We start from the raw sequence: 23,507 nt of genomic DNA, 5'->3' as shown, positions 1-23,507 counted from the left end.
TTGGAAAACTCAGATTTTATTGCTATCACAGAAAGATGGTGGAATGATTTGCATAACTGGAATACTACTTCTGAGGTGAGGGCTGTAAGCTTTTTAGAAGGGATAGACAAGGTAGGGGTGGGGTGGGGGAGTTGATGTATATGTTAAAAAGTGGACAGAGTGTAAGGAGCTCCCTCTGAAAACAGAAACAGGTTGAGAGCCTGTGGGTTAAGACCTAGGGATGAGAGCAGTGAAGGACAGCTGATAGTTGGGGTTTACTACAGGCCATCTGATCAAGGGGAGCTTGTTGATGAGCCCTCCTTGGTTCAGCTGCAAAGAAGTGTTGCGCTCACAGGCTCTTATCCTGATGGGGGATTTCAACCACCCAGATCTCTGCTGGGAAAACAGCATAGCAAGCTCTAGGTGATCCAGTAGACTCCTGGAGTCCATCGACAACAACTTTATGATTCAGGTATTGGACAGAGCAACCAGAAGCGAAGTATTGCTGGACCTGTTACACACCAGTGCAAAAGAGATGATTAAAGAGGTTAAGATCAGAGACAGCCAGGGCTGCACTGGCCATGCCCTAGTTGAGTTTGTGATCATGAGGAATGTGAGCCTGGCAAAGTGTGGAGTCAGGACCCTTAACTTTGGGAGAGCAAACTTCAGGCTGTTTAAGGAATTGTTGGACAAGATCTCCTGGGAAGCTGTCAGTAGAGACAAAGGAGTGGAGAAAGCTGGTTACTCTTTAAGGTTGCGTCATGGTATTATCTAAGGATCTGCGTCCGTGACAAGGGGGACAGGCCCGGAAAAAAAAAGAAGAGAAAAGAAAAAAAAAATTGTCCGTGGGTAGGGGCCGGCCCTGAGCGGTCCAGCAGCTAAAGCGGCAGGGAAGCCGCAGACCCACACCCTGGGGAAAACAAAGGGAAGAGGGGAAAGGTAGGGAACTCGTAGGCGGATCTAAAACAAAACAGTGGCACCAATCTGAGGAGGAACAACTAATTTTACTAAATATATCAAAATTGAGGTCAGTGAACTCAGAGAGAGAGTCTTACACAGTAAACTGCAGGAGGACCACGTGCTTCTACGCCGGGCAGGAAGGAAGAGACCCCAAGTCTCCCAGGCGGCTTCACCACCCCCTCTAATGCAAAGACCCCTGGGGAGTGCAGCTCCTCCCCTCCCCCTCGGAGGACCACACACCAAAAAAGGCAGTTTGCAGTAACCAGGGAATTAACTCTTTAACTGCCAGTGCTTTACATGATGTTATGATGTGGAATACCAACAACAGAAATCACAAAACCATGACAGGTTGCCTTTCTCAGAGCAAAAGAGCTCTCTGTCCCTTAGAATAAGAAAGCAGGCAGAGGAGGCCGAAAACCAGCATGGCTTGGCAAGGAGCAGCTGGTCAAAGTGAGGGAAAAGAAGGGCATCTCACCTGGGAAGAATACAGGGGTGCTGTCCAGACATGCAGGAATGAGACTTGGAAGTCCGAGGCACAGATGGAACTGAACTTGGTGAGGGATGTTAAAAAGAACGAGCAGGGGTTCTTTAGGTACATTAGTCAGAAGAGACAGGCCAAAGAGAGTGTACCTCCTCTGATAAATGAGAAAGGAGAATTGGCTACAACAGATATGGAGAAGTCTGAGGTACTCAATGAGTTCTTCACCTCAGTCTTCACTGGCAGCCAGGATTCTCGTATTTCTCACATCCCTGAACCTTGCATCCCTGAACTTCGAGGTGGGAACTGGAAGAGCAAACTCCCCTGCCACTGTAAGGGCAGAGCAAGTCCGAGACCACCTCATGACACTGAATGTGTACAAGTCTGTGGGGCTGTATGACATGCACCTCAGGGTCCTAAGGGAGCAGGCTGATATGGTTGCCAAGCCTCTCTCCATTATATTTGAAAAGTCCTGGCTGTCAGGCTAAGTCCTCAGTGACTGGAAAAAGGGAAACATCACTCCGATTTTTAAGAAAGGGAGGAAGGAGGGCCCAGGGAACTACAGGCTGATGAGCCTCACCTCTGTGCCTGAGAAGATCATGGAGCAGATCCTCCTAGAAGACATGTTAAGGCACATGAGGTATGAGTGGGTGAACCGAGACAGCTAGCATGGCTTCACCAAGGGAAGGTTGTGCCTGACCAATCAGGTGGTCTTCTGTGGTTGAATGATGACATTGATAGACAAGGGGAAGGCAACTGATGTCATCTACCTGGATTTCTGTAAGGTCTTTGACATGGTCCCCCACCACATCCTTATCTCTAGATTGGAGAGATATGGATTTGAAGGGTGGAGTATTTGGTGAGTAAGGAATTGGCTGGAAGGTCGCAGCCAGAGGGTTGTGGTCAGTGGGTCTATGTCCAGGTCGAGGCCGGTGATGAGCAGTGTCCCCGAGGGGTCTGTTGTGAGACCGGTACTCTTTAACATCTTTAGTAATGACAGAGATGATGGGATCGAGTGCACCTTCAGCAACTTTGCAGATGATACCAAGCTGAGTGGTGCAGTTGATATGGCAGACAGAAGAAGGGGTACTATCCAGAGGGATGTGGATAAACTCAAAAGATGGGCCCATGTGAACCTGGTGAGGTTCAACAAAGCAAACTGCAAGGTTTTGCACTTGGGTCAGGGTAATCCCAGATACGTATACAGGCTGGGAGAATAACTCCTTGAGAGTACCCTGTCAAGAAGGACTTAAGGGTCCTGTAGATGGAAAAACTTCACAGCACTGTGCACTTCTGGCCTGGAAAGCCAACTGTATCCTGGTCTGCAGGGTGAGAGAAGATTGTCCCTCTCTACTCTGCCCTCATGAGGGCCTATCTGAGTATTGCATCCAGGTCTGGAGTTCCCAGCACAGGAAAGATGTTGAGTTTTTGGAAGGGCCCTGAGGAGGGCCACGGATAAGATCAGAGGAATGGAGCACCTCTCCTATGAAGACAGGCTAAAGGAGCTGGGTTTGTTCAGTCTGGAGAAGAGAGGGCTGCAGGGAGCATTACAGCCTTCTAATATTTAAAGGGAGATTATAAACAGGAGGGAAATCAACTATTTGCATGGCTAGATAATGATAGTACAAAGGGGAATGGTTTTAAACTAAATGAAGGAAGATTTAGATTAGATGTCAGTGAATTTTTTCAGTGAGAGTGTGGTGAGGTGCTGGGACAGGTTGCCCAGAGAGGCCGTGGATGCCCTGTCCCTGGAGGTGTTCAAGGTCACATTGGATGGGGCCCTGGGCAGCCTAATCTAGTACTTGATCTAGTGATTGGCAGCCTTGCCTGTGGCAGGAAGGTTGGAACTTGATGATCCTTGACATTGCTTCCAACCCAAGCCATTCTATGATTCTGCAATTCTGTGATGCTTTGTTTTGTTGGGGTTCTGGGTGTTTTTTTTTTGTTTGTTTGTTTTTTTAAGATTCAGGACAGAACTTCTGAGGTCTGAATGGCTCTTTCTTGATGAAAACTTTTTTTCAGCTTATGTGTTAAATAATGGCAGATGTCTTCCTGCTAGAAGAGATTTCTTTTTCCTTGATTTAACAAAGATGTTAATGTGGCTTACAGGATCTGTGAGTTGTACTGAAGCTAGGAGCTTCTAAACAGTGATTGTGCCTAGCAGTGTATTTTCTTTTTCTTTTGAAGTTTCTAGGCTCGGAATAATAATAAGGGCTTGTAGCAATAAGATATGGATATTTCAAGAATTGATTGCAGTTTAGAAACGTGCCATAAACATGTTCTGTCCTTGCATAGAAAAGAAGATTACACAGAGAATTAAACTGTAGTTTGAAGATCTATGCCTGTAACAGGCCCAGTACTCATCAGTCATTTCTTAATAACAGCATGGACCGCCATGTTTGTGTTTGTGGGTTTATTGCTGGATTTCCTCAAGATGTTCTCACATGCACATACACACTTGTACCAAGTGAAGGAATCCATCCTCCAGTAAGTACTTAAAGAGCACAGTGTGAGTTGGAGGGTGGTGCTGGGAAGGAGTGAAATACCACACTTCAATCCTCCTGTTAAACAATTTGATGGGTATGGGAGCCCGTTCACATGCCATGTAGCTCCAGCTCTAGAGCCCAGGCACCCTCTAGTGAGTAGGACAAGCTGCTTGCTATAGCAGGTTGCAGAAATCACAGGGGAAGCAAGGAGAGTTCTCTTGCTTCTTTGCTTTACAGAAATCTTGTACTCTTATCACTGTATTTTGGATAAGCAGTGGTTTGCTTCCAAGTCCAGAAATGCCAGGGGAACGTCTGTGCCCTGTGCATGCTCTGGGTAGCCATAAACACTTCAAAGGAGAAATGGATTGCTGCTATTAAATTGATCGATATGTGGTTTTTAAGTAATGTATGTCTAGTGTAGCTACTGCAGCAGTGTTGATCAAACACAAGAAAGACACTGTTAACTTGTTTTTAAAAGGTTTTCCATTTTCTGCAACAAAATATTGATGACCATAATTGTCTAACTGTATTTGTAAGGATTTTTTCGTAAGACTTGGGGAGAGAAAATAAATAAAGCTGAGTAATGGCAGTTGGATATTTAGTACTCTAGGTCAGTGCATGGAAGTGGAAGAAAACAGAAATGCACTTAACAACTCTTTAAGTCCTTCGCAGGTGGGTAAGTTAAGCACTGAGACAGATAAGAACTAATGTTGTATTAGAAAATTTCTGTCCTAGAAACTGTTCACATCTGTTCTTGCAGCATTTCTTCACTGATGTGTTGCACGGTTGATTTTAAAAAACAGGAGTTAAGTACAGCCCACGTAATTATGTTGTTGCAAAACTGAAACTGAACTCTCGCTGTGGAAATAGTATCCTAAAGAATAATTGCAGCCTTGTCACAGTTGAAGTGGGATTAATTAGTCTTGGACAGTAATTCCTGTGTTGTGGCTCCGCTTACACTGTTTTACATTTAGTACCTACTAAAATAGCTTTCCATGCAGATCTTCAAACTAGCATTTAGCAATCTTCAATTTAAAATAAATTAATAAATATACTTTATGTCTCCCACAGTTTGCTGAGTGGTGTTTGGAATATGGTGCACATGGATGTCGTATTCCTGACCGCCCTTATTCTCTTTTTGAAGGTAAAGTGATTGTACTGTAAATAGTATTGTATTATACAGGATGGAAGGGCTACCTTGCAGTTTTGGGACATGCTTGGGAGTTCGGAAATATTTTCCTAGAGCTTTATGTTTTCTTTATTTGTAGTTTGTTTTCTACACTCTATCTTAACTTTTAAAACACAGTAGCAAGGAATCACAGATAAAGTAGAATATGAAACAGTGCTGCTATTCTGAGAGCAATGAGCCTAATGTGCCACCTATCACAAGTAAGTGAAATTACAGCAGACAAAGCAGGTTTGTTTTACAAGTAAACCAACCCAAGGGATAAATGCAAGCGAGCAGTGGTTGTACGCATCCCTTAAAATTACAGTTATTGTGCTGATGTTAATGGGGACAGAAGTACAGGCATTCTTATCCGTGGGAGATCCCTTGAAGGCATTTGTAGAAGGAAGAAGCAGACAGAGAGTATGTAGTAGAAGAGGTTTGAAACTTCTTGATATGGAGTAATGCCAATAATGGTCAAGGTGATTTCTGCTTCAGCGCTGACACACATTTTGTTTCATTTTTTTGATGTGATCTTTTTAAAGACCTCCATATGTCAAATTTGAGGAAAAAAAAATCTTTATTTTTTTATTTCTTAAAACTATGCTTGAAGTTGTCCATTTCTGCACATGTGCATGTATGAACACTTCCATGGGAAGGTGCACATGGTTCTTATGGAATCGTTTTACTCATTTCTATCAAATGCTTGTATCCAAGAAAAAATCCTGTGTTTGTATGTGCTCAGCTGGTGATGCAGTAGGAATTTTGCTTGATCATAAAAGTGAGATTTTTATCTGTATGCTGTTTTTCTATAGGGTGGCCCTATAGTTGTGTCCCTATGAGTTTTATGAGGTGATAGTGATATTAGTGCTTCTGGATGCACCCTTTATGAATAATGAATGGAGTATATAGTATATAATAGAGTAATAAAATCGCACCTTTACTTTTTAACCAGTGAATTGACCAATGAGAGCTGCTCAAATTGTGAGAGATGGTCCAAACTGGGATTTACTTTTTCATAACTGAAATAGCATTGAGATTGTACCGTTGAAAAGACAATAGCAGAGATAACCCTGTTTTTGCCTTTGATCTTTTCAAGTGGAACTTAGTTTCCAAGGCAAATACAGATAAACTTGCCTTTCTAGAAGCCATATGCTTACCAGCTCAAAAAAGACCTAGCAAGGTGCTAGATTCAAATAGATGCAATTGCCTTTGTTGTCAACAGTGATATTTTAATGTCCAAGATGCACAAAAATTTCTGTATCCTTACATTTTAGGTATGGCTGGAGCTATTCACTTCCTTTCAGATATCTCAGTACCAGAGACTTCCCGGTTTCCAGCATTTGAACTTGGACCTCAGAGGAGGGAAGACAAAGTGGAACAGGGCAGCTAAAGGGTTCTTTGGAAAGTAAACACATGCCAAAAGAGATGAGACTGTGTAGTGCCTCTGATACAGAACCAACGTAACCCTAAGCTGATGGATGGATAAACCCTGTTTCTCACTTCCCCTGCCCCGAGGGACGTGAAGTCCTTAGAGCATGAATTGAGAGAAGCCACATTTAAGTTCTGTTAAAGTGACATCTTCACATGCAGAACAAGAGAAGTCAACTTTTGAACTTTCTCTCTTTCATTGTATTTGTCTTCTTCAGGTCTTTGACATACTCTGCATGTTTATTGGTGTTGTCTGTTGATTCGAGTCTTTTGTTAGCAAAGAGCTGTTCTCTGTGTGAAGCTCCAACCTGTACCTTCATGCATGACCTGTAACAACAGTGTTGCTTTCCCCAGTGTGGTTAGCCTGAAAGTTCCACGTTCTGCCAGAGAGTTCACTGTAAGACAGCACTCAGCTTCACTAGTGAGCTGACAATTTCAAAAAGAGATGGAAAACATGTTTTATGTTCATTGCTTTCTACGTTTTTCTTCACAGTCCCTAGAAGCTGAGGTGATGGAGATCAGCCTTGCGTGATGAAGTGGTATGAGGCCATCTCGGTTTTCAGGAATGTATCAGGTTGGACATGACTTTTCTTTTGCTGCTGTTTTAGGAGCATTTTTTTTTTTTTTTTTTTTTGGAAAGAGAGGCTGCCTGTGCCTGGTTCGTGTGCTAGGAGATGCTCATCCCCACCTCTGCATGTTAGGAGCTTAACAAACTGCAGGCTGAGTCACCTGAGCTAACCTCCCTCTGCTGCCAGCAGGAGGGAAGAGACAGTATAACTGTACTCTTTGTTTGGAGAAGTGGAACATACTTTAAGTACACTTAAAACACATTCATGTTTTCCAGATCAATAAGTATGTTTACTGTTTGAGAAGGGTAAGAGTAGCATTCTCTCACTTCCTCAAGTTCTATTGTCATCCTCACCTTCCCTGCAGGCCTTGCTGTGTTCTGTCATCTCGGGTGCTTATTTTAATTGGTACCTTAATTCAGGGGAAAGTGTGACACATGGCTGAGACTTTGACCTTTCAGGTGCACACTGGGATATCTGTGACCAGGGGCATCTGCTGAGCCCTTGTGTTTGTGGTCAGGCTTGAAATGCATTTCTGTACCTGCATAAAACAGGTAGCAGGTGACTTCCCTGACCATCAGTGTCTGTTGCCAAATCCACTGGGATGCTAATGTTTTGTGTATTTGGTTCTGCCAGGCAATAGCAGCAGTGCCAGTGCTGAGAGAGCTTTATGTCTGCTGATTTGTCAAGTAAGATGTGGGAGCAGTGGGAAAGACTTTTACACCCCTCTGGCAAAGGATAGAAGATCTGCTGGGGGCACTGGGCCCAGATGCATATGTGCAGCCAGGCAAGAGTGAAGATTCTGAAAGGCATCAGGAAGGAGGGTACTGCATGGCAAACAGCTGTGGTAAAGTGACCCTGATCACAGAGATGGAAAGCAGTAAGATCAGTGAGGAACAGAGAGCTGATCACAGGAGGCAGTGCACAGAACGTACCAGCTCAAGTGAAATGTTTTGCTGTAGCGTGCATGGTGAGGCCTAGCTCTGTATTTCTTCCATCACTGTGTGGATTACTGCCTGTAATCCAGGGAGGAAACTAGCTCAGAGTGAAGTCTGACAGAAAGCCTAACGAAAGAAGACCTGGGGCAGTCTGACTGTTCAGCTGAGGGCGACAGGGAAGGGTTTTCATTCGGTTGTTGGGAGCCTTCTTGGCTGCTGTGCTTGGGGTGGCACCTCTGGAAGATGATGTTGGCTGGCTGGAGCCCAGGGAGAACTGAAATTACTGGCTGGTTTAAAAAATGCAGGTGCGTGATTGCCGCAGTCAGTAGAGTGAGCACATCCACTATGTGTTCCTTCTGCACTGCAGCTGGCCTGCTGTGGGCTGAGGCCCAGTGCCAGGTTCTCTGCAGAATTATTTTGGAATTGAGCAAGACTGGAAATGTCATATATCACAGGAGGGCTGTGAGTACCTCTGCTTTGTCTTCCTCACATGGCTCTCGCTGCAGCTCCCCCTTTCTGTTTGTTACACCTTGTGATATCCAGGCAGCCATTACAAAAGGTATTGTGGGAAGGCATGGAAAAAACACATTTTACCGAGACACCATTTTCAGAAATCTCATAAAACTAAAATGTGGAAAATGTCTCAATATTCCCTGTTTTGCTTTGTCCATGTGTAGTAGTCCATCTGTTGCAGAAAGTGGTAGTGTAAAAACTGGAGATGTTCTTTGGGCAGAAAAAGAGGAAAAAATGCGGATGTGGTGTTCTTTGGCTTTATTAGTAAAGATCAAGCTTTGTGGTGGTAATCTGTGTGCAGTTCTTTTATGTGTTATGACTTCCCTCCCACAGTGGCCAATGGGAGCTGTTCCCTGCTCTGACTGCTGAGCTGCCTCTGATCTCAGAGTCCTGTAGGAAGAAACAAGGGCCAAAGTGTGGGCAGATCTCTTCTTAACCTTCACTTTTTTTTTTTCTTTATTCAGTGCCTGAGCTTAAAGTTTGCTTTCCCCTTTGATCAGGTCCTGTTGGGCAGTTTGCAGCTCCAATGGTACTTAGGAGTGCATGGTTTTTAAGAACAAATATATGAAGCCTTTCTGTCTTGCTGACATCAGCTTTCCAGCTTTAAGAAAGCTTGAGGTTTTCCCTTAGCAAGGACTTAACAAAAAATTTTACTTTTCCTGTGTTTCATCCTTGAGAACATCTGCGAAGAAATGTACTTACTGCCAAAAGCAATGACATGAATAAAGTGTGACTGCAGATATTTCTCTCTGGTTGGAGAGGGCTTATAAAGGTCTGGTAAAGAGACACGATCAGGTCACTGAGTTGAATATCTGATTGTAACTGTATGCATTCCATTTCAAAATTTGCAGATACAGTATTTATGTCAACAGAAAGTGGAGTCACAACTGCAGCAAAATGGCATGGGGCAGAGGGTGACCACAGGGCAGGCTAGGCCATGCCACAGGTGGGACGTGCCTCATTTAAGGTTGTTCTGGCAAGGAGTGCAGAGGGGCCTTGTGTGCAGAGGGGCATGACCAATGTCAGCCCTTAGTGTGCATTTAGCAACACAAAATAGAACTCAAGCTGTCTGCACGCCTATCTTTGGCTAAAGATTGGACTAAGAAATGACCAGGAAGATACACAAGAAATAAGCTAACCCCCATCGTGGGAGCAGCACCTACATGCACATGTCATAGAATCATAGAATGGCCTGGGTTGAAAAGGACCTCAAAGATCATCAAGTTTCAACCTCCCTGCTGAGTGCAGGGTCGCCAACCAGACCAGGCTGCCCCGAGCCACGTCCAGCCTGGCCTTGAACACCTCCAGGGACGGGGCATCCACAACCCCCCTGGGCAACCTGTTCCAGTGCGTCACCACCTTCTGTGTGAAAAACTTCCTCCTAATATCTAACTTACATCTCCCCTGCCTCAGTTTAAAACCATTCCCCCTTGTCCTATCGCTATCCACCCTCGTGAACAATCGTTTCTCCTCCTGTTTATACACTCCCTTCAAGTATTGGAAGGCCACAATGAGGTCTCCCTGGAGCCTTCTCTTGTCCAAACTAAACAAGCCCAGTTCCCTCAGCCTTTTCTCATAAGAGAGGTGCTCCAGCCCTCTGATCGTCTTGGTGGCCCTCCTCTGGACTCGTTCCAAGAGCTCCACATCTTTCTTGTACTGGGGCTCCTAGGTCTGGATGCAGTACTCCAGATGGGGCCTCCCAAGAGCCGAGTAGAGGGGGACCACCACCTCTCTCTCCCTGCTGGCCACTCCTCTTTTAATGCAGCCCAGAACAGAGTTGGCCTTCCAGGCTGCCAGCGCACACTGCTGGCTCATGTCCAGCTTCTTGTCCACCAGGACCCCCAAGTCCCTCTCTGCAGGGCTGCTGTCGAGTTCTTCCCCCAGTTTGTATAAATACCTGGGATTGCCCCGGCCCAAGTGCAGCACCCTGCATTTGGCCTTGTTAAACCTCATGAGGTTCTCATGGGCCCACCTCTCCAGCCTGTCCAGGTCCCTCTGGATGGCTTCCCTTCCTTCCAGTGTACGACTGCACCGTTCAGCTTGGTGTCATCTGCAAACTTGCTGAGGGTGGAATCGAGTGCACCCTCAACAAGTTTGCAGATGACACCAAGCTGAGCGGTGCAGTCTACCTGTGTGTCTACCACACAGCCCATTTCTCCAGCCAAGCAGCGCTGATGAGGAATACAGAGTTTGTGGCATTGCTCCCTCCCTGCTCCAAGTAACTCAGCTTCACGCTGATATGCTGCGGTTCTACAAGAAACAGCTGCTATATGATGTGGAGGCTCACACCAGTTACTCTCATGGAAGTTAAAAAAAAAAAAACAACACCAAAGAACGGTGATTATCCATCTGATGCAGAGCATGAGCCAGCACCTGGAACCTCAAATGAAGACAAAATCAAAAGTGAGGCCAGGTCTGTGGCGATGTCTAAAGAAACTGCATTTGATCATCCTTCAGGAAGAAATGTAATGACTGTGTACCCGGAGGCACAAGCTCATGCCACTGCTTATGCCCTGCTGCAGTCCCACAGGAGGAAGGCAAGCAGAGCCTAGCAGCCATTCACAGCCTTTGCGCAGTTGTGAAGAATGAGTCTTGCCTCTGTCCTTTGTGCATAGCAGATCACAATTTTAACTCTACTCATTAAACATAAAGAACTTTAAACATACACCTTGGAAAGGAGCAAACAAGATGACGAGCGGTACATCACCATCTAAACTTTAATAAAATGCATCTCCTACAAACAGTCCTCTCCTATGAAGAAAGGCTGGAAGGAGCTGGATTTGTTTCAGTCTGGAGAAGGCTCTGGGGAGACCTCATTGCAGCCTTCCAGTAATGAAAGGGAGCTTATATACAGGAGGGAGATTGACTTTTTACACAAGCACATAGTGATTGGACAAGGGGAAGTGGTTTTAAACTAAAAGAGGGGAAATTTAGGTTTGATGCTGGGAGGAAGTCTTTTACTCAGAGGGTGGTGAGGCACTGGAACAGGTTGCCCACAGATGTTGTGAATACACCATCCCTAGAGGTGTTCAAGGCCAGGTTGGACTGGATCCTGGGCAACCTAATCCAGTGGCTGGCAACCCTCTCCATGGCAGGGGAGTTGGAAATGGGTGGTCTTTAAGGTCCCTTCCAATTGAAACCATTCTGTGATTCTATGAGAAAAGCAATAAGTGAGCAATAAAAGTCTGTGACTGGAGAAAGACCAAGAAATTCCGTCCTCCAGTCCACCAACTCAGCTTCAAAAAACATGAACATTTGAATCCTTTCATATTGGTGATAGGACCTTGACCAAATTTAGAGGACATCTCCTTTCTTCCTTCCTCGCTCTTTTTTTTTTTTTTTGCACATCAGATTAAGGAACTGTTCTTAAGTACAAGTTCCAAAGAGTTACTTATTTGTCTTAGAGAGGAGAGCATTTCACAAATGTGTCACCCAGAGCTGGCAGCTCTACTTTACTCTTTCTGGCAGCAGCAAGACCATAATCCAAAGTATTATTTATCAGTGACGAAATTACCATCAATTTCAAAGGGAGCAAACTTGGAAATGTGCTGCCATTCCCTCTTAGTGTAACTGTTCTCTAATTTACTGAAGAAAACTCTATGTATTTCAGTATTTCTAATCATTTAGTCTAGAGGCACAAGTAGTCCTGTGGTTATAGCACTTCCCTCTTGCCACCCACGTTTAGGTCATCAGCTGTTTGATTCTATCTCACCTTTGACAAAACAAGTGTAGCCAGGATGCAGCCCACACAGGCAGAGTCCAGGTGCTGGCCAAGAAACACTCAGCTCCTGGTCCTTCACTTTCAAACGCACAATTTAAAGCACTGAATCCGCATTCTTAGGGCCCTTGACAAAGTTGCTTCCATGACTGAGCGAACATCAGTGCCCCAGCTACTCAGCAACTTCTATCACAGAGCCTCTATGGTGTGCATCAGAACTGAGTTTTACAAGAAAACCATAAGCAAAAGAGAAAGTGGTTACCGTTTCTGGTAGAAGATTGCCCTACCTTTTCTATGTTTGCCCTCTTTCTCTGTAATTTTCCCTAAGTGAAGACATTTCTTCCATTTTAGGAGAATGCACATCAATCTGGGGTTGCACAAAGAACAATGCAATTATAAACATGAGTCAAACAATAAATAAAGAGAAAGACATACGGGTTTTAAATATAGGTTTCCATTAAAAGCATTACAAAGACAACTTCTTTCATTTTAAAGACAAAGAAAAAATCCACTTCTACTGCAAAAAAAAAAAAAATCACCCTTTTGCAAATTTAAATTTAATGAGGAAAGGTGCAGGGTAGGGAGGGAGAGAGGACGTGGAAAGCTAGCAAGTGTTCAAAGGGGCAGATGCCCACCACCCTGGTTGTTTTGCAATGGCACCTTCTCCCAGAGTCTGGTCTGAGAGCCAAAGAGTCTTCATGTGGAGGATTTCACCACCTGCTCATATGGAGGAGGGGGTGTGTTGCAGTAGGAAGGTGGAGGAGGGTAAACTGGGTTTCCTTGTGGGGAATTGGGCTGGACGTGGAAAGCCATTGCCATGGGATTCATCACAGGTCCGCCTGGATCTGTGTAGTATGGCACTCCAGGTTGTTGTGACCCTGAAATGACAGGAGAGAAAAGACATCAACAACTGCAGCAGCAGGTAGAAGTCACATTCTTTCAGGGCTGGAGAGACAGCGTGCCTGTGCTCTGCACACTCAGAGAAGTCTTCTCCAAGTATTCACAGGAGTAAGGACAGGGAGCCATGTTCCTCCCATCCCAGTGCAGGACTACCTTCACTTACTTGAGATTTCACCAAAACATTTCAGTTTTGCGTGCTGTGAAAATAACTTAGTGAAACAAAGAGCACTGTTGTCCCAACCACATACCAGTGGAAAGGGAGCCCTGCTCTGTTCTCCAGACAGAAGAGCTGTCACAATACAGGAAGGAGAGGCTTGAGATCCCAGATGGACAAAGGGGTTTCTACTGCAGCTCCTGACTCAGGTGGAAAGTCTTCTGAGACAAAGAGGAGTTCACAGAGTGTTCTGTAGCATACTGTATTTTCCTGTACATCAGAATACGTCTCAAGCAGAACTTAAGGAAGAATATGGCTACAGAGTAAACTCGTACAAAGCAAAAATCTAAGTTGAAGCCAATCACTGCTGGCTAACAAAGTGGGACAAGATTGTTCAGCACAGATTAAATGTTTGAAACGATACTGGAGCCTGCAGGGACGAGGAATGGAAACATATAGTCACAAATTTCCTTAATCATGACATGTGAGGAGTAATAGAGAGTGCTGCCATGAGGAGCAACAAAAGTAGTGTGTGACATCCTCAGATACCACAATGGGTGGTGGAAGGCCACTAAGCACAATTTCAGCAATTAAAGTCACAGAGTATCTATATCTCAGTATGTTCATTATTTTCTTTCTCCTTGTATCTTTAAATAAGACTGGACTGAAAAAAAAAAATTATGACTGATCAACAGGTTTTCTTCTTTTTGTGACAATCTCTTTCCTATAATGAAACAGCCTCTAAGGGATTTCCAAGTCAATCATTCATTTCCATCACTGACTCTAGGACTCAGTATTACTACAGAGGGAATTTAGGCATCTCAGAGCTTTAGGCATCCTCTAGTACTTCAAGCATTCTGGAAGGACCTACATACTGCACCCAAAAACACACCCATACAATATTAAGATCAGATGGACTGAGCCATAACATAATGCACATGGACGCAAACAGAGACAGAGGTGTATGGCTCAGGAGTTTTGTTTGGACACACATGAGCAAAAAAGATGGAAAGCAGATCAGGAACAAGGCTATTTCCTTCTTAACAATAGCAGTTTTTCCTTTTGCCTGTGTGAGCACAGAGGGCTGCTCCATGGCCTTTCTTCCTTTGCCATGAAAGTGAGAATCCTTTGTCCAGCTTCAACTTGCACTAGCACACAGCTGCAGGAGAGCAGGGGGAAATGGAAGAGGTAAGGTAGCTCACTACACTCTGCTGTTTAGAAAAACTGGCATTTTCATTAAACAGCATTTCCATTGGATTTCTGCACTCACAGCTGCTCCTCAGAACACAGAAACTCAAAAGGGAAGCCATGAACCCTATAACCACCACTTCACAAACACAGTAGCAGGTCACAATAAAGACATCTAGAAGGTGCAGAATTCAGGAAAGACAGAACAGAAAGCAAGGAACGGGAGGGAAACCAACTTTTTACATGGGCAAATAGTATAGGACAAGGGGGAGTGCTTTTAAACTAAAAGAAGGGAAATTTAAGTTAGATGTTAGGAGAAAGTTCTTTACTCAAGAGGGTGGTGATGCACTGGGACAGGTTGCCTGGAGAAGCTGTGGATGCCCCATCCCTGGAGGCATTCAAGGCCAGGCCGGATGGCGCCCCGGGCAGTCTGACCTAGTGGTTGGTGACCCTGTACACAGCAGGGAGGTTGGAAGTGGGTGGTCTTTAAGGTCCCTTCCAGTCTAAACCATTCTGTGATTCCATGATCATGGAAAACACCTGGGATTGTTGAGAGACTGACAAAAAGTTCAGCTAAACAAATAGAAAAAAAAATGGGTAGGCTCAGCTCAGATGCCAAAGCTTTTAGAAACAGTAATAACAGTTTGGAAATAGGTGGAACACGCAGCTTACCAGAGGACTTGTGCTTATTTTATACTTGCCCACAAGTCGTGTTCTATGAGGTATTGTGAAAAACTAAAACAATGTTCCAAAATTAAATCTGATTTCACCAGTTCACCAATCCAGCCAATGACACTCCTTGTTTACATAATCTTGGAGCTATTTTTCAGGTTTAAAAATATCCTTCAGTTAGTTTGGCTCTCCCTCATCCCTCCATTTCTGAAAAATAAATACTCTGGTGAAATGTGAAGAAAGCGAAAAAACGCTGAATGGATGCTGCAGGACCCTTAGGATTAAGAAAAAAAAACCTTGCGATTTAAAAAAAAAAGAGTGAGTAGAGTCTTAGTCTGTGTCTGTAATGTCCTTTTATTAACTTAGACCTGTGACAGAGGGAGAAATGCATATCTATGAGCACACACTTAAGAAAGTGCTCTTAAGAAAACAGCATTCCATAAACAGCATTCCAAAGTCTGTGCACTGCATGCAGGTGTCCAGCCACAGGCATGATGGAGGAGAGAGCCTGAATGCTCCATCCCTGTACCATGCTTGTCACGGCTTGCTGGAATGGTTTTTATGATAGTTTTCTACTGAGGTTGTCTAGTATGGCACAGAGATGCAATGGTTTAGAAAACAATTCTTTAAAGAGAAGTTTGAGGCACCAAATTTTCAGAGAGATCTCCTCTTCAGTGAAAAATATTGCCTTGTATTTACACTTCCAAGGCAGGGCAAAACTAAAGCAAATTACCAGTTCCTAAAAGCTTGTCAGAAAAGGTAGTTATCCTCTGGCTTCAGCTCTCTCTAACCCGTCTTGTGACAAAATGACAGCCCAGGAGGAGAAATGTCAGTGTACCAACTTTGCCTGCCTATGTGTGCTTTCACAGACAAGTGCTAGCAGTGGCTTATTCCATGAGGAGCATGGTTAAAAACATCTCATTTTGGCCTTCCTGGGGTAGGGAAAAGACAAACACCTGGGTGTGGACTCAGATACGACCCCAGTGCTTCATGTCTTTCAGCTAGAGATAGATGGATTTAAAATGCTCCTCCAAGGTGCCAACATCTTCTCCTTACAGGCGAGTCTTATTTTGCAGGATTCTCCCAACTGGGACTCTGTAAGAGCTGAAGTGTAAGAAATAAGAAACTTAGGAACAGTATTGCCAGAGGAGCCATCGCTATGTGGATCCTCCTGATGCTCACAGCCATGGTGGACCAGCAATCAGACTAACAAAGGGAGAAGGGCAACTTAACCACAGAAAAACCAGCACAGAACATGGAACACAAATAAAAAAAAGGAAGTCTTGCAATATTGCTTGACCATGGAAGAACGATGTTTGGCTTTCCTTCACCTCTGTCAAATTTCACCAACCATATTTAATGATATTTAAAGCATTTTTTTTCAAATTCCTCACATGGAGGAGATATCACTGTTGATTTTGGGTATCTGTCATTTCATCTACACTGCAAAGTGAGCATTTGCTATCCTCCTTCCGTTCATGGGTACACTGCTGTAAAGATACTAAGAACTACAACAGAAGAGAACTGAAAGTCCTGCTATTCTGGGTCTCAAATACACTGTTACGCATTGCTGCTGAACAATATCATTTGGAAGGCAGAACTTAATTCATCACAGGAGGTGGCTGAGTGGTTCAGTGCAGGGCAATTCCTAGTCAAGATCCTGCAGTTTTCAAAAAACAACCAACCTCCCCCCGAAAAAAACACCTTTTTTCAATACCTTGACAAATGTAAGAAATTAGTGATACTTGTTTAATGAACATTTTCTGACCTGATGCAGTGTTAACTGGTTGTCTGGTGTAAGACACATTAAAAGTAGGTTCTTCTACAAGTGGAGGAGGGTACATCCGTCTTCGAATAAAGAAACCAGCTCCACAACAGAACAAAACTCCCATCATCAAAAGGAACCTAGGCAAAGAGAAGGAGGAGGTCAAAGCCCACCTGCATTCAGGTAGCTCTCAAACTGAGATTGTTCAGCAACAGAGTACCATCTATCAGCCAACAACCAATTACTCTTATCACGGTTTCTTAAATCACAGAATCATGGAATCATTTATGTTGGATGGGTTGTCTATGTCATTTGAGATAGCCATATCTTGAGGTACTTATGGATATACTGTGGACATTTCTTGTGATTTGTATTATTGTTCAATGTTTTCTCGCATATAAAATGCAAATCTGAAACTGAAGTGCCCTTGAACTTTTAGAAAGTTCAGATTCTTATCTGACCTTTGCCACTGGACTGTGAAACTGAAATGCCAGGCTCATACAGTTTCAAGCTGCATACCCTAGACCCAAGTCTAGCTCTTAGAGCATCTAGGCTAGTCAGTAGATTTTAGAGGGACTGATTGTACAAAGAGATATGCTAATTCTGCTCATATAAGAAGACTCTTAGATGTGAGTGAGGCAGTGGAACACGTTGCCTGGAGATGTGGTGGAAGCCCTGTCCCTGGAGGCATTCAAGGCCAGGCTGGACCAGGCTCTGAGCAGCCTGATCTAGCTGTAGATGTCCCTGTTCACTGCAGGGGAGCTAGATTAGATGACCTTTAAGGGTCCCTTCCAACTCTAAGGATTCTATGATTCTATGCTTTTAAATGAGTAAAACTGTAATTTTGACTCCCATGGGAAATATGGCAGCTGACATTTAAGCTCAAGCAGAAGCATTCAACAGTGAAAATGACTGAATCACAGAATCGTTATATTTTGCTTTGCACTTCCTAGACAAGATACATATTTTTAAGGAAAAGGACATTATTTTGCTTCAATTCTTCTCAGCTTCTTTTCCAACCTGACTAAACTTTCCTCATTTTTGCCCTGCTTAGGTGCCCTGGCATACGCAGCAAGAGCACATCAGGAGATCTTGTTCTTAGAAGTACTTTTGAACAGTGACTTTCTCTTTGAGTACTTATCAGACATGGTAGTGACTGATACAAGCTCCAGTAAACCGAACTGGTTTTTCTGACTTTAATTGCCACGTGATTTCCTTTTTTTTCAAGACGATATTCTGGGAAGCTATGATAAATGCACTTTTGGAAGGGTTGGAGCTAAGAAGAGGATTATTATTTTTTTCTGCATAAGTTGGCCAGAGGCAAGCCTACACACCGTGCTTATCTCCTCACGGTGCCTGAGAGGAACCATGGCACTGAACAACACTAAGATATTTTATGCACAGGATCAAATTTTGTTCTTCTTTCTACAGTGGACACAAGAGCAGAATGAGGTCCTGTTTCCCTGAGCCAAAATTAATACATTTCTTTTTGGCAGTACTCCTGCAAAGGGTTTGTTCTGAACAGGAAAACAGATATATAATGTTACTCTATGGATACAGGTGTAGAACTCCTCAGTTATATCCATAAGGATTGTACACTGAAATTCCAGTCAGTTTTGGGAAATCTCTGTATTATATGAGGCTTCTGTTTTTCAGTGGTTACTCATTTCAATTTTAAGGCTTTTTTTTTTTAAGCAGTCTTCAAATTCTACATAAAAATGCCTAAAATCAGGTTTTCTAGGAGAGCTTTTGCTTTCTCTGTACTGTAATGAGAAGGTTTTATTCAGGTGCTTTTAAAAATTCCTCTCTAAAAGAATTTACCTTATTTTTTCATTATGCATATAAAAGTGATTAGTTTAAGCTTTATCCAGATTACTGAGCTGCTGGTTTCATAAGCTCAAACTTTTCTGCCTTCTTCTCCCTTGTTGTCATCTCCAGTGAAATCCTCATTTTAACGGAAGCCTCAATTCATGAAGCAAGACTGCCTTAAACCCTGTATAAATGTACAACTCTCCTTATGCAATCTTTAAAAAATCTAAAATTTTTGCGCAACAAAAATGGACAAATGGTGCCATCTGGTAGTAGCTGGAATGGACCTAAGGATAAATGTGAGACCACCACCTGTACAGACCAACAGGATGCAGAAATGGGAAATGCCAGCCTGAAACAAGAATGTTTTCTCACTACTTATCAGATAAATACTTCTTTTTTACTGTTTAGAGTATTATAAAATCATGAGGATTTTATAACTGAAAAAGGAGTCCTTTCATTTTTGCATACACATTACTGCATACTTGTACCTGCTTTACTTTAAATCACTAGGGATGCTGATACCCTGATTCTAGTCCTACAAACAAGACAAGAACAGGACACTGGAAACATTGAAAACTGGAATTTAGTTGCAGCCTACCAAAAATACCATAGTCGCTGGACAGAGAGGGCTCTTACACAGCAGCGTGAACCACAGCAGTCCTCGTAGGAGCGACATCTGCACAGGAATAGAGAGAGAAGGTGGTTGTTGTTCACAGTAGAATAAACAGCATCAGAGTAAGGAAGGGAATATAAACTCAACATTTCCAGCAAATTCAGTTGTTTTAAATTGACAATACAGAGTCTAAACATGCACAGGAGTCTACAACACAGATGCTGTTAGCCCAGCCCCAGAGGCTTTATTTATAACCCTGCCCTAAGTCTGGGAGGCAAAATCTGCAGCAGCTGCCTGCTGGCACAGAGCACAGCTGTGCTCTTCCTAAGGACAGGCACCACTGCTTATTTAGGGCTGTGAAGGAGCCAGCATCTAACCCCAGCCTGATCTACTCTGACACACACAAACTGCACCTTGTCAATGTCCCTGGAGTTGCTCCTGGTCGAGGAAGTTGTAGGAATTCAGCTACCACTTTGCACTTAATCTTGTACTGTGTTCCTTACCCCTTAATTTTCATGCACTCACTTGCTGAGACTGCCACCCCGTGTCAGATCCCAGAGCTACCACTGGGAATGAAGTCAAACTGAACTGAGTAGAAGCAAACTACGTTTGGCCAACTGGATAAGGTTGTGATTCACATGTACACAACCATGGCCACAATTCAGAAGTTTTGCACCTGTTACTGAAATTGTCTTTCCATATGCTTTTAAAGCCGACTAAAAAATGCCGAATTACATGTAACAGGACAAACTACAAGAACAAGTGCTGCAGACATCAAACGTGAGCCATTTGGGGTTTTATTCACTGCAACAAGAGTTGCAAGGTCAAAACTGCCAGATCCCTCATTCTCCAAAAGTGGCAGCTTCTCAACACAGAAAACACCAACTGCAGAAAAACTTCAAGTGCACCATTACTGATAATTTTAATGGCAATTTTTGCTTTCCAGTATTTGCAGCAGACAGCAACTGCCAGCAACCCCCATCACTTCAGTAGGCTTTCCTACAACTGCATTGGGAAACAGTATTTTGTGCGGAATGAAACAGCTTTAAAAACATTGTAGCACCAATCTTATAGCAAGCCCAAGGTTCATTCAAACCAAAATTCATTGAAAACCAAATTCATTCAAACCAAAGCCAGCACAGGGGTTAACTGCATCTTCTGAACAATTTCTACAGAAAGTGCCATTTCCACACCAAGGAAGCACACTATGTGCAGCAGTATAAAGGACAGAGGTAACACAGAAACCATGATTTGTGACAGACTTAAGTGAAAATATCCAGATTAGCAAATCACATACCAAAAGGAAAGAAGTGGGTATCACAACTAGATCAATCTTTTTAACAGTGTTTACTTCTGTATATTTTGTATGTTAATTAAGCATCTGGCTTCAGATAAGTAGCTCAACTAGATAATTGTGCTTCCATATTTGTAAGCAAAGCTAAAAAAAAATCAATTGGCTAATTGGTATAGATAATTACACATTTACATGCTCAATTAATGTGCCTCCACTCACAATATTCATCAAGTCACACAGGCTTCAGGCTGCAATGCAGGCAGGGGAAAATGCACTATGGACACATAATCATCATTTTGCAAGTGAAAGAAGTGTGCACTCTTCCAATGACAAGCAGACAGGATTTCTCGTAGTAAGCCCGAGGATCTGATACCCTGATCAGCATGGCAAGGTCTGCTTGTGTACTCAGACACACCATTTGGGATGTGAGCACAGCTAGTAGCAAAAACCAGAAGAGAGAATACCCACTTTGCTGAACCAGAATACTCTCCAACTTCTCTTCTTTAAATCTTGCCTGGATCCTAACAGCTGCTGATACTCAAAAATATCAGATACCACAGAACTATCAACAAGACGTAGCAAGTCACCATTAACTTTGAGACTTAACAGAACCAAGAAATCAAGCACTGCTCCACACTTCCCCCCTAGCAGATTAACCCAAGAGGAGCTTTCAAGCCTAGTCTTAAATACACTAAAAGGACCGGGCTGCTTACCAAATTGCCATGCTGATGCAGCATGGGTCAGAAAAGCAAAAAGGAAATAAGAGGCTGTAAATCCAGCAGGAAGGAGCTGGAGGCCTATTCTGTGGGCCAAGTGTGCTAGTAAATGAAAACAATTCTCACCAATTCTTGTTGCTATGCATTTTAAAAGAGCAAGTCGTGCTCAGATTTGTGAGACAGGGAGTGAGTTTCCAGCCATCACCAGGGGACTACATTCTTGCCACGTTTCTTGAGGCAACTGAGGCCAGAAAGCAGAAGGATATGGGGACATATTACATAGCTGTGCCTCCATGCACAGGATGCACGCAGCTGGGACAGGGAGCAAGTGGATGCTGCACTGCACAACCTGAAAGCCCCAGTATAATTTCCCAGATCGAGACCCGAGTAGTTGGAGAGTAATAGTAAAAGCTTGGCTTTTATTACACTCCAACTAAAATCCAGAGTCTCCTGAGACTACACACATCCCTCCCTGATCCTCACTGTGCTTATTTTGCATCTGTTTTCTCTAGAGCAAGAAGGGATGGGAAAAGGCTATTTTAAAATCTGTAACTACGGTCATTCCAACAACCAAAATTAAAAAAAACTATCTGTATGCTATCAGTGTAGCACCTGAATTTATTTATTTATTTATTTTTGAACTCTAAAGTATCTAGGTTACAAGTCAGCACCATTTTTAAAGTCTTGGTGCCTTAACTTTTCTTCCTGTAAAAGAAAAGTACCAGCTGGAAGACAGAAAGGCTCAACTGCTGAATGTTTATGAAGCTCTGGAGACCACTGAATGGCAACCAAGCAGGCCATCAAGAAGTTTTGTCTCCTACAAAGATGACTGCACTTTCAAATGGCTGAAAATGAGAAAAGATTGAAGAGTCTCTTCCTGCAGCTATGTTTAGAGAAACTCCATTTTACTATAGCCAATAGGCTTTGCATGGTGAATGAGCCAAGACTGAGCATTGCACTTCCTGGGTTGATCTCTGAAGTTAAACCATCACCATGACTCAAGGGATCTTGATGACTCTCTGAGATCTGACATAAGTAACACTTCCACTTTTTACCCATAAAACCAAAAAAGTGCTTGATTTCTTGTGCCTGTGGGTAAGAAAACATGTATGCAGGAGTCTGGAATCAAGCGTGATACCATGATCCCAGTGTGGTGGCTGTAGTATTTGCCACTACTTGAGAGCAGCTGCCCAAGCAGACTGAAGAACAAATGGCCATTTGCTGATACTGCTGTTTTGATACTGCTTGAGAGCTCTGCTTGTCTTTTGTTCTTGATTCAATGTGCTATGAAAAAAACAACACAGATTCTGCCAACATTTATCCTAAATTACAACAAAATTAACTTACTTATAAAAGGCATTATTATTTGCCGGCAAAAGAAGACAATAAAATCAGCTTATTAATAGAGCAACATAATGCTTAATGTATTTTGATGTTCAATCTCTTACTGCCAGATAGCAAATCCCAGCAAAATTAAGACCCTAGCTCAGAAAAAAACAATGAAGCACACACATCTATATTTATTGAATTGATACGCACGTTCTTTAAATTATTATCTTTGTGCTTTGGCTCTTCCTAACGGGGCAGAGCTGGTTGTGTGCAGTGCTGGCCTATCTTCCACCTAGCAATCCTGACAGTACCCTACCCAGCCCCCGGAACATCTGTCTGCCTCACATACAGAATTAAAACTTTCTCTCAGGGAGTTTTACTTAAAAAAAAAAAAGAGAGAGAGAAAAAAAAAAAGAGAAAAAAAAGAGCTGCTTGATTTTAAAAAATATGTATTTGTCAGGTTGTGTTTTGGGTTTTGTCTTTCCCAAACTGGACATACCAGTTACAACAGAATTGTGTTCCTGAAGAAGAAGGAGCCTTAGAATCAATCTGGACTGGCCTGAGCTCATGTCCTACTCTAGACTACTCTAAAGCCCATTTCCTTCTTTCACACATAAACGATGATCCTGAGATTTGCCTTTCTCTAGGGCAATGCTTGTGTCATCAATCAAAATTTAATCCATTATGTAGCATGAGGCATGATCCACTAGTTACTTTGCCAATCTGAACCTTCGAAAGCATATGTTCTCTCTTTTTAAAATGGCTCTCCCAGTGATTTATGATTTAGAAGGTACATTTTTTCATTCATAATTCAGTGGAGTGAAATTAAT

The 23,507-nt window shown here is 43.1% G+C and overlaps 2 protein-coding genes across 10 annotated transcripts in view; one reads left to right on the top strand and one right to left on the bottom strand.

Moving 5' to 3' along the window:
- Positions 1 to 19,170, top strand: part of LANCL2 (LanC like 2) — a 47,453-nt gene extending 28,283 nt beyond the window's left edge. For 5 of the 9 annotated variants that reach the window (XM_021389001.1, XM_021389004.1, XM_021389002.1 and 2 more), the window contains 2 exons: positions 4,975 to 5,047; positions 6,346 to 8,806. In XM_021389001.1, coding sequence (XP_021244676.1) covers positions 4,975 to 5,047; positions 6,346 to 6,461 — 189 coding nt within the window. In that variant the 3' untranslated portion in view covers positions 6,462 to 8,806. Of the gene's footprint in view, positions 1 to 3,801; positions 3,905 to 4,974; positions 5,048 to 6,345; positions 8,807 to 17,967 lie in introns of those variants that run through there. The other 4 variants (XR_002436040.1, XR_002436038.1, XR_002436039.1 and 1 more) reach the window with 4 other exon arrangements.
- Positions 12,653 to 23,507, bottom strand: part of VOPP1 (vesicular, overexpressed in cancer, prosurvival protein 1) — a 71,379-nt gene continuing 60,524 nt past the window's right edge. Inside the window, exons 3-5 of the mRNA XM_021389006.1 lie at positions 19,324 to 19,401; positions 16,917 to 17,053; positions 12,653 to 13,112 (exon numbers count right to left, since the gene is read on the bottom strand). Of these exons, the coding sequence (XP_021244681.1) occupies positions 12,931 to 13,112; positions 16,917 to 17,053; positions 19,324 to 19,401 (397 nt within the window). The 3' untranslated portion in view covers positions 12,653 to 12,930. The remainder of the gene's footprint in view (positions 13,113 to 16,916; positions 17,054 to 19,323; positions 19,402 to 23,507) is intronic.

The sequence above is a fragment of the Numida meleagris genome, chromosome 2 (genome assembly GCF_002078875.1).
Source record: "Numida meleagris isolate 19003 breed g44 Domestic line chromosome 2, NumMel1.0, whole genome shotgun sequence".
Taxonomy (NCBI): Eukaryota; Metazoa; Chordata; class Aves; order Galliformes; family Numididae; genus Numida; species Numida meleagris.
Note: the sequence above shows the minus strand (reverse complement) of the source record. Positions and strands in the feature narration are given on the sequence as shown.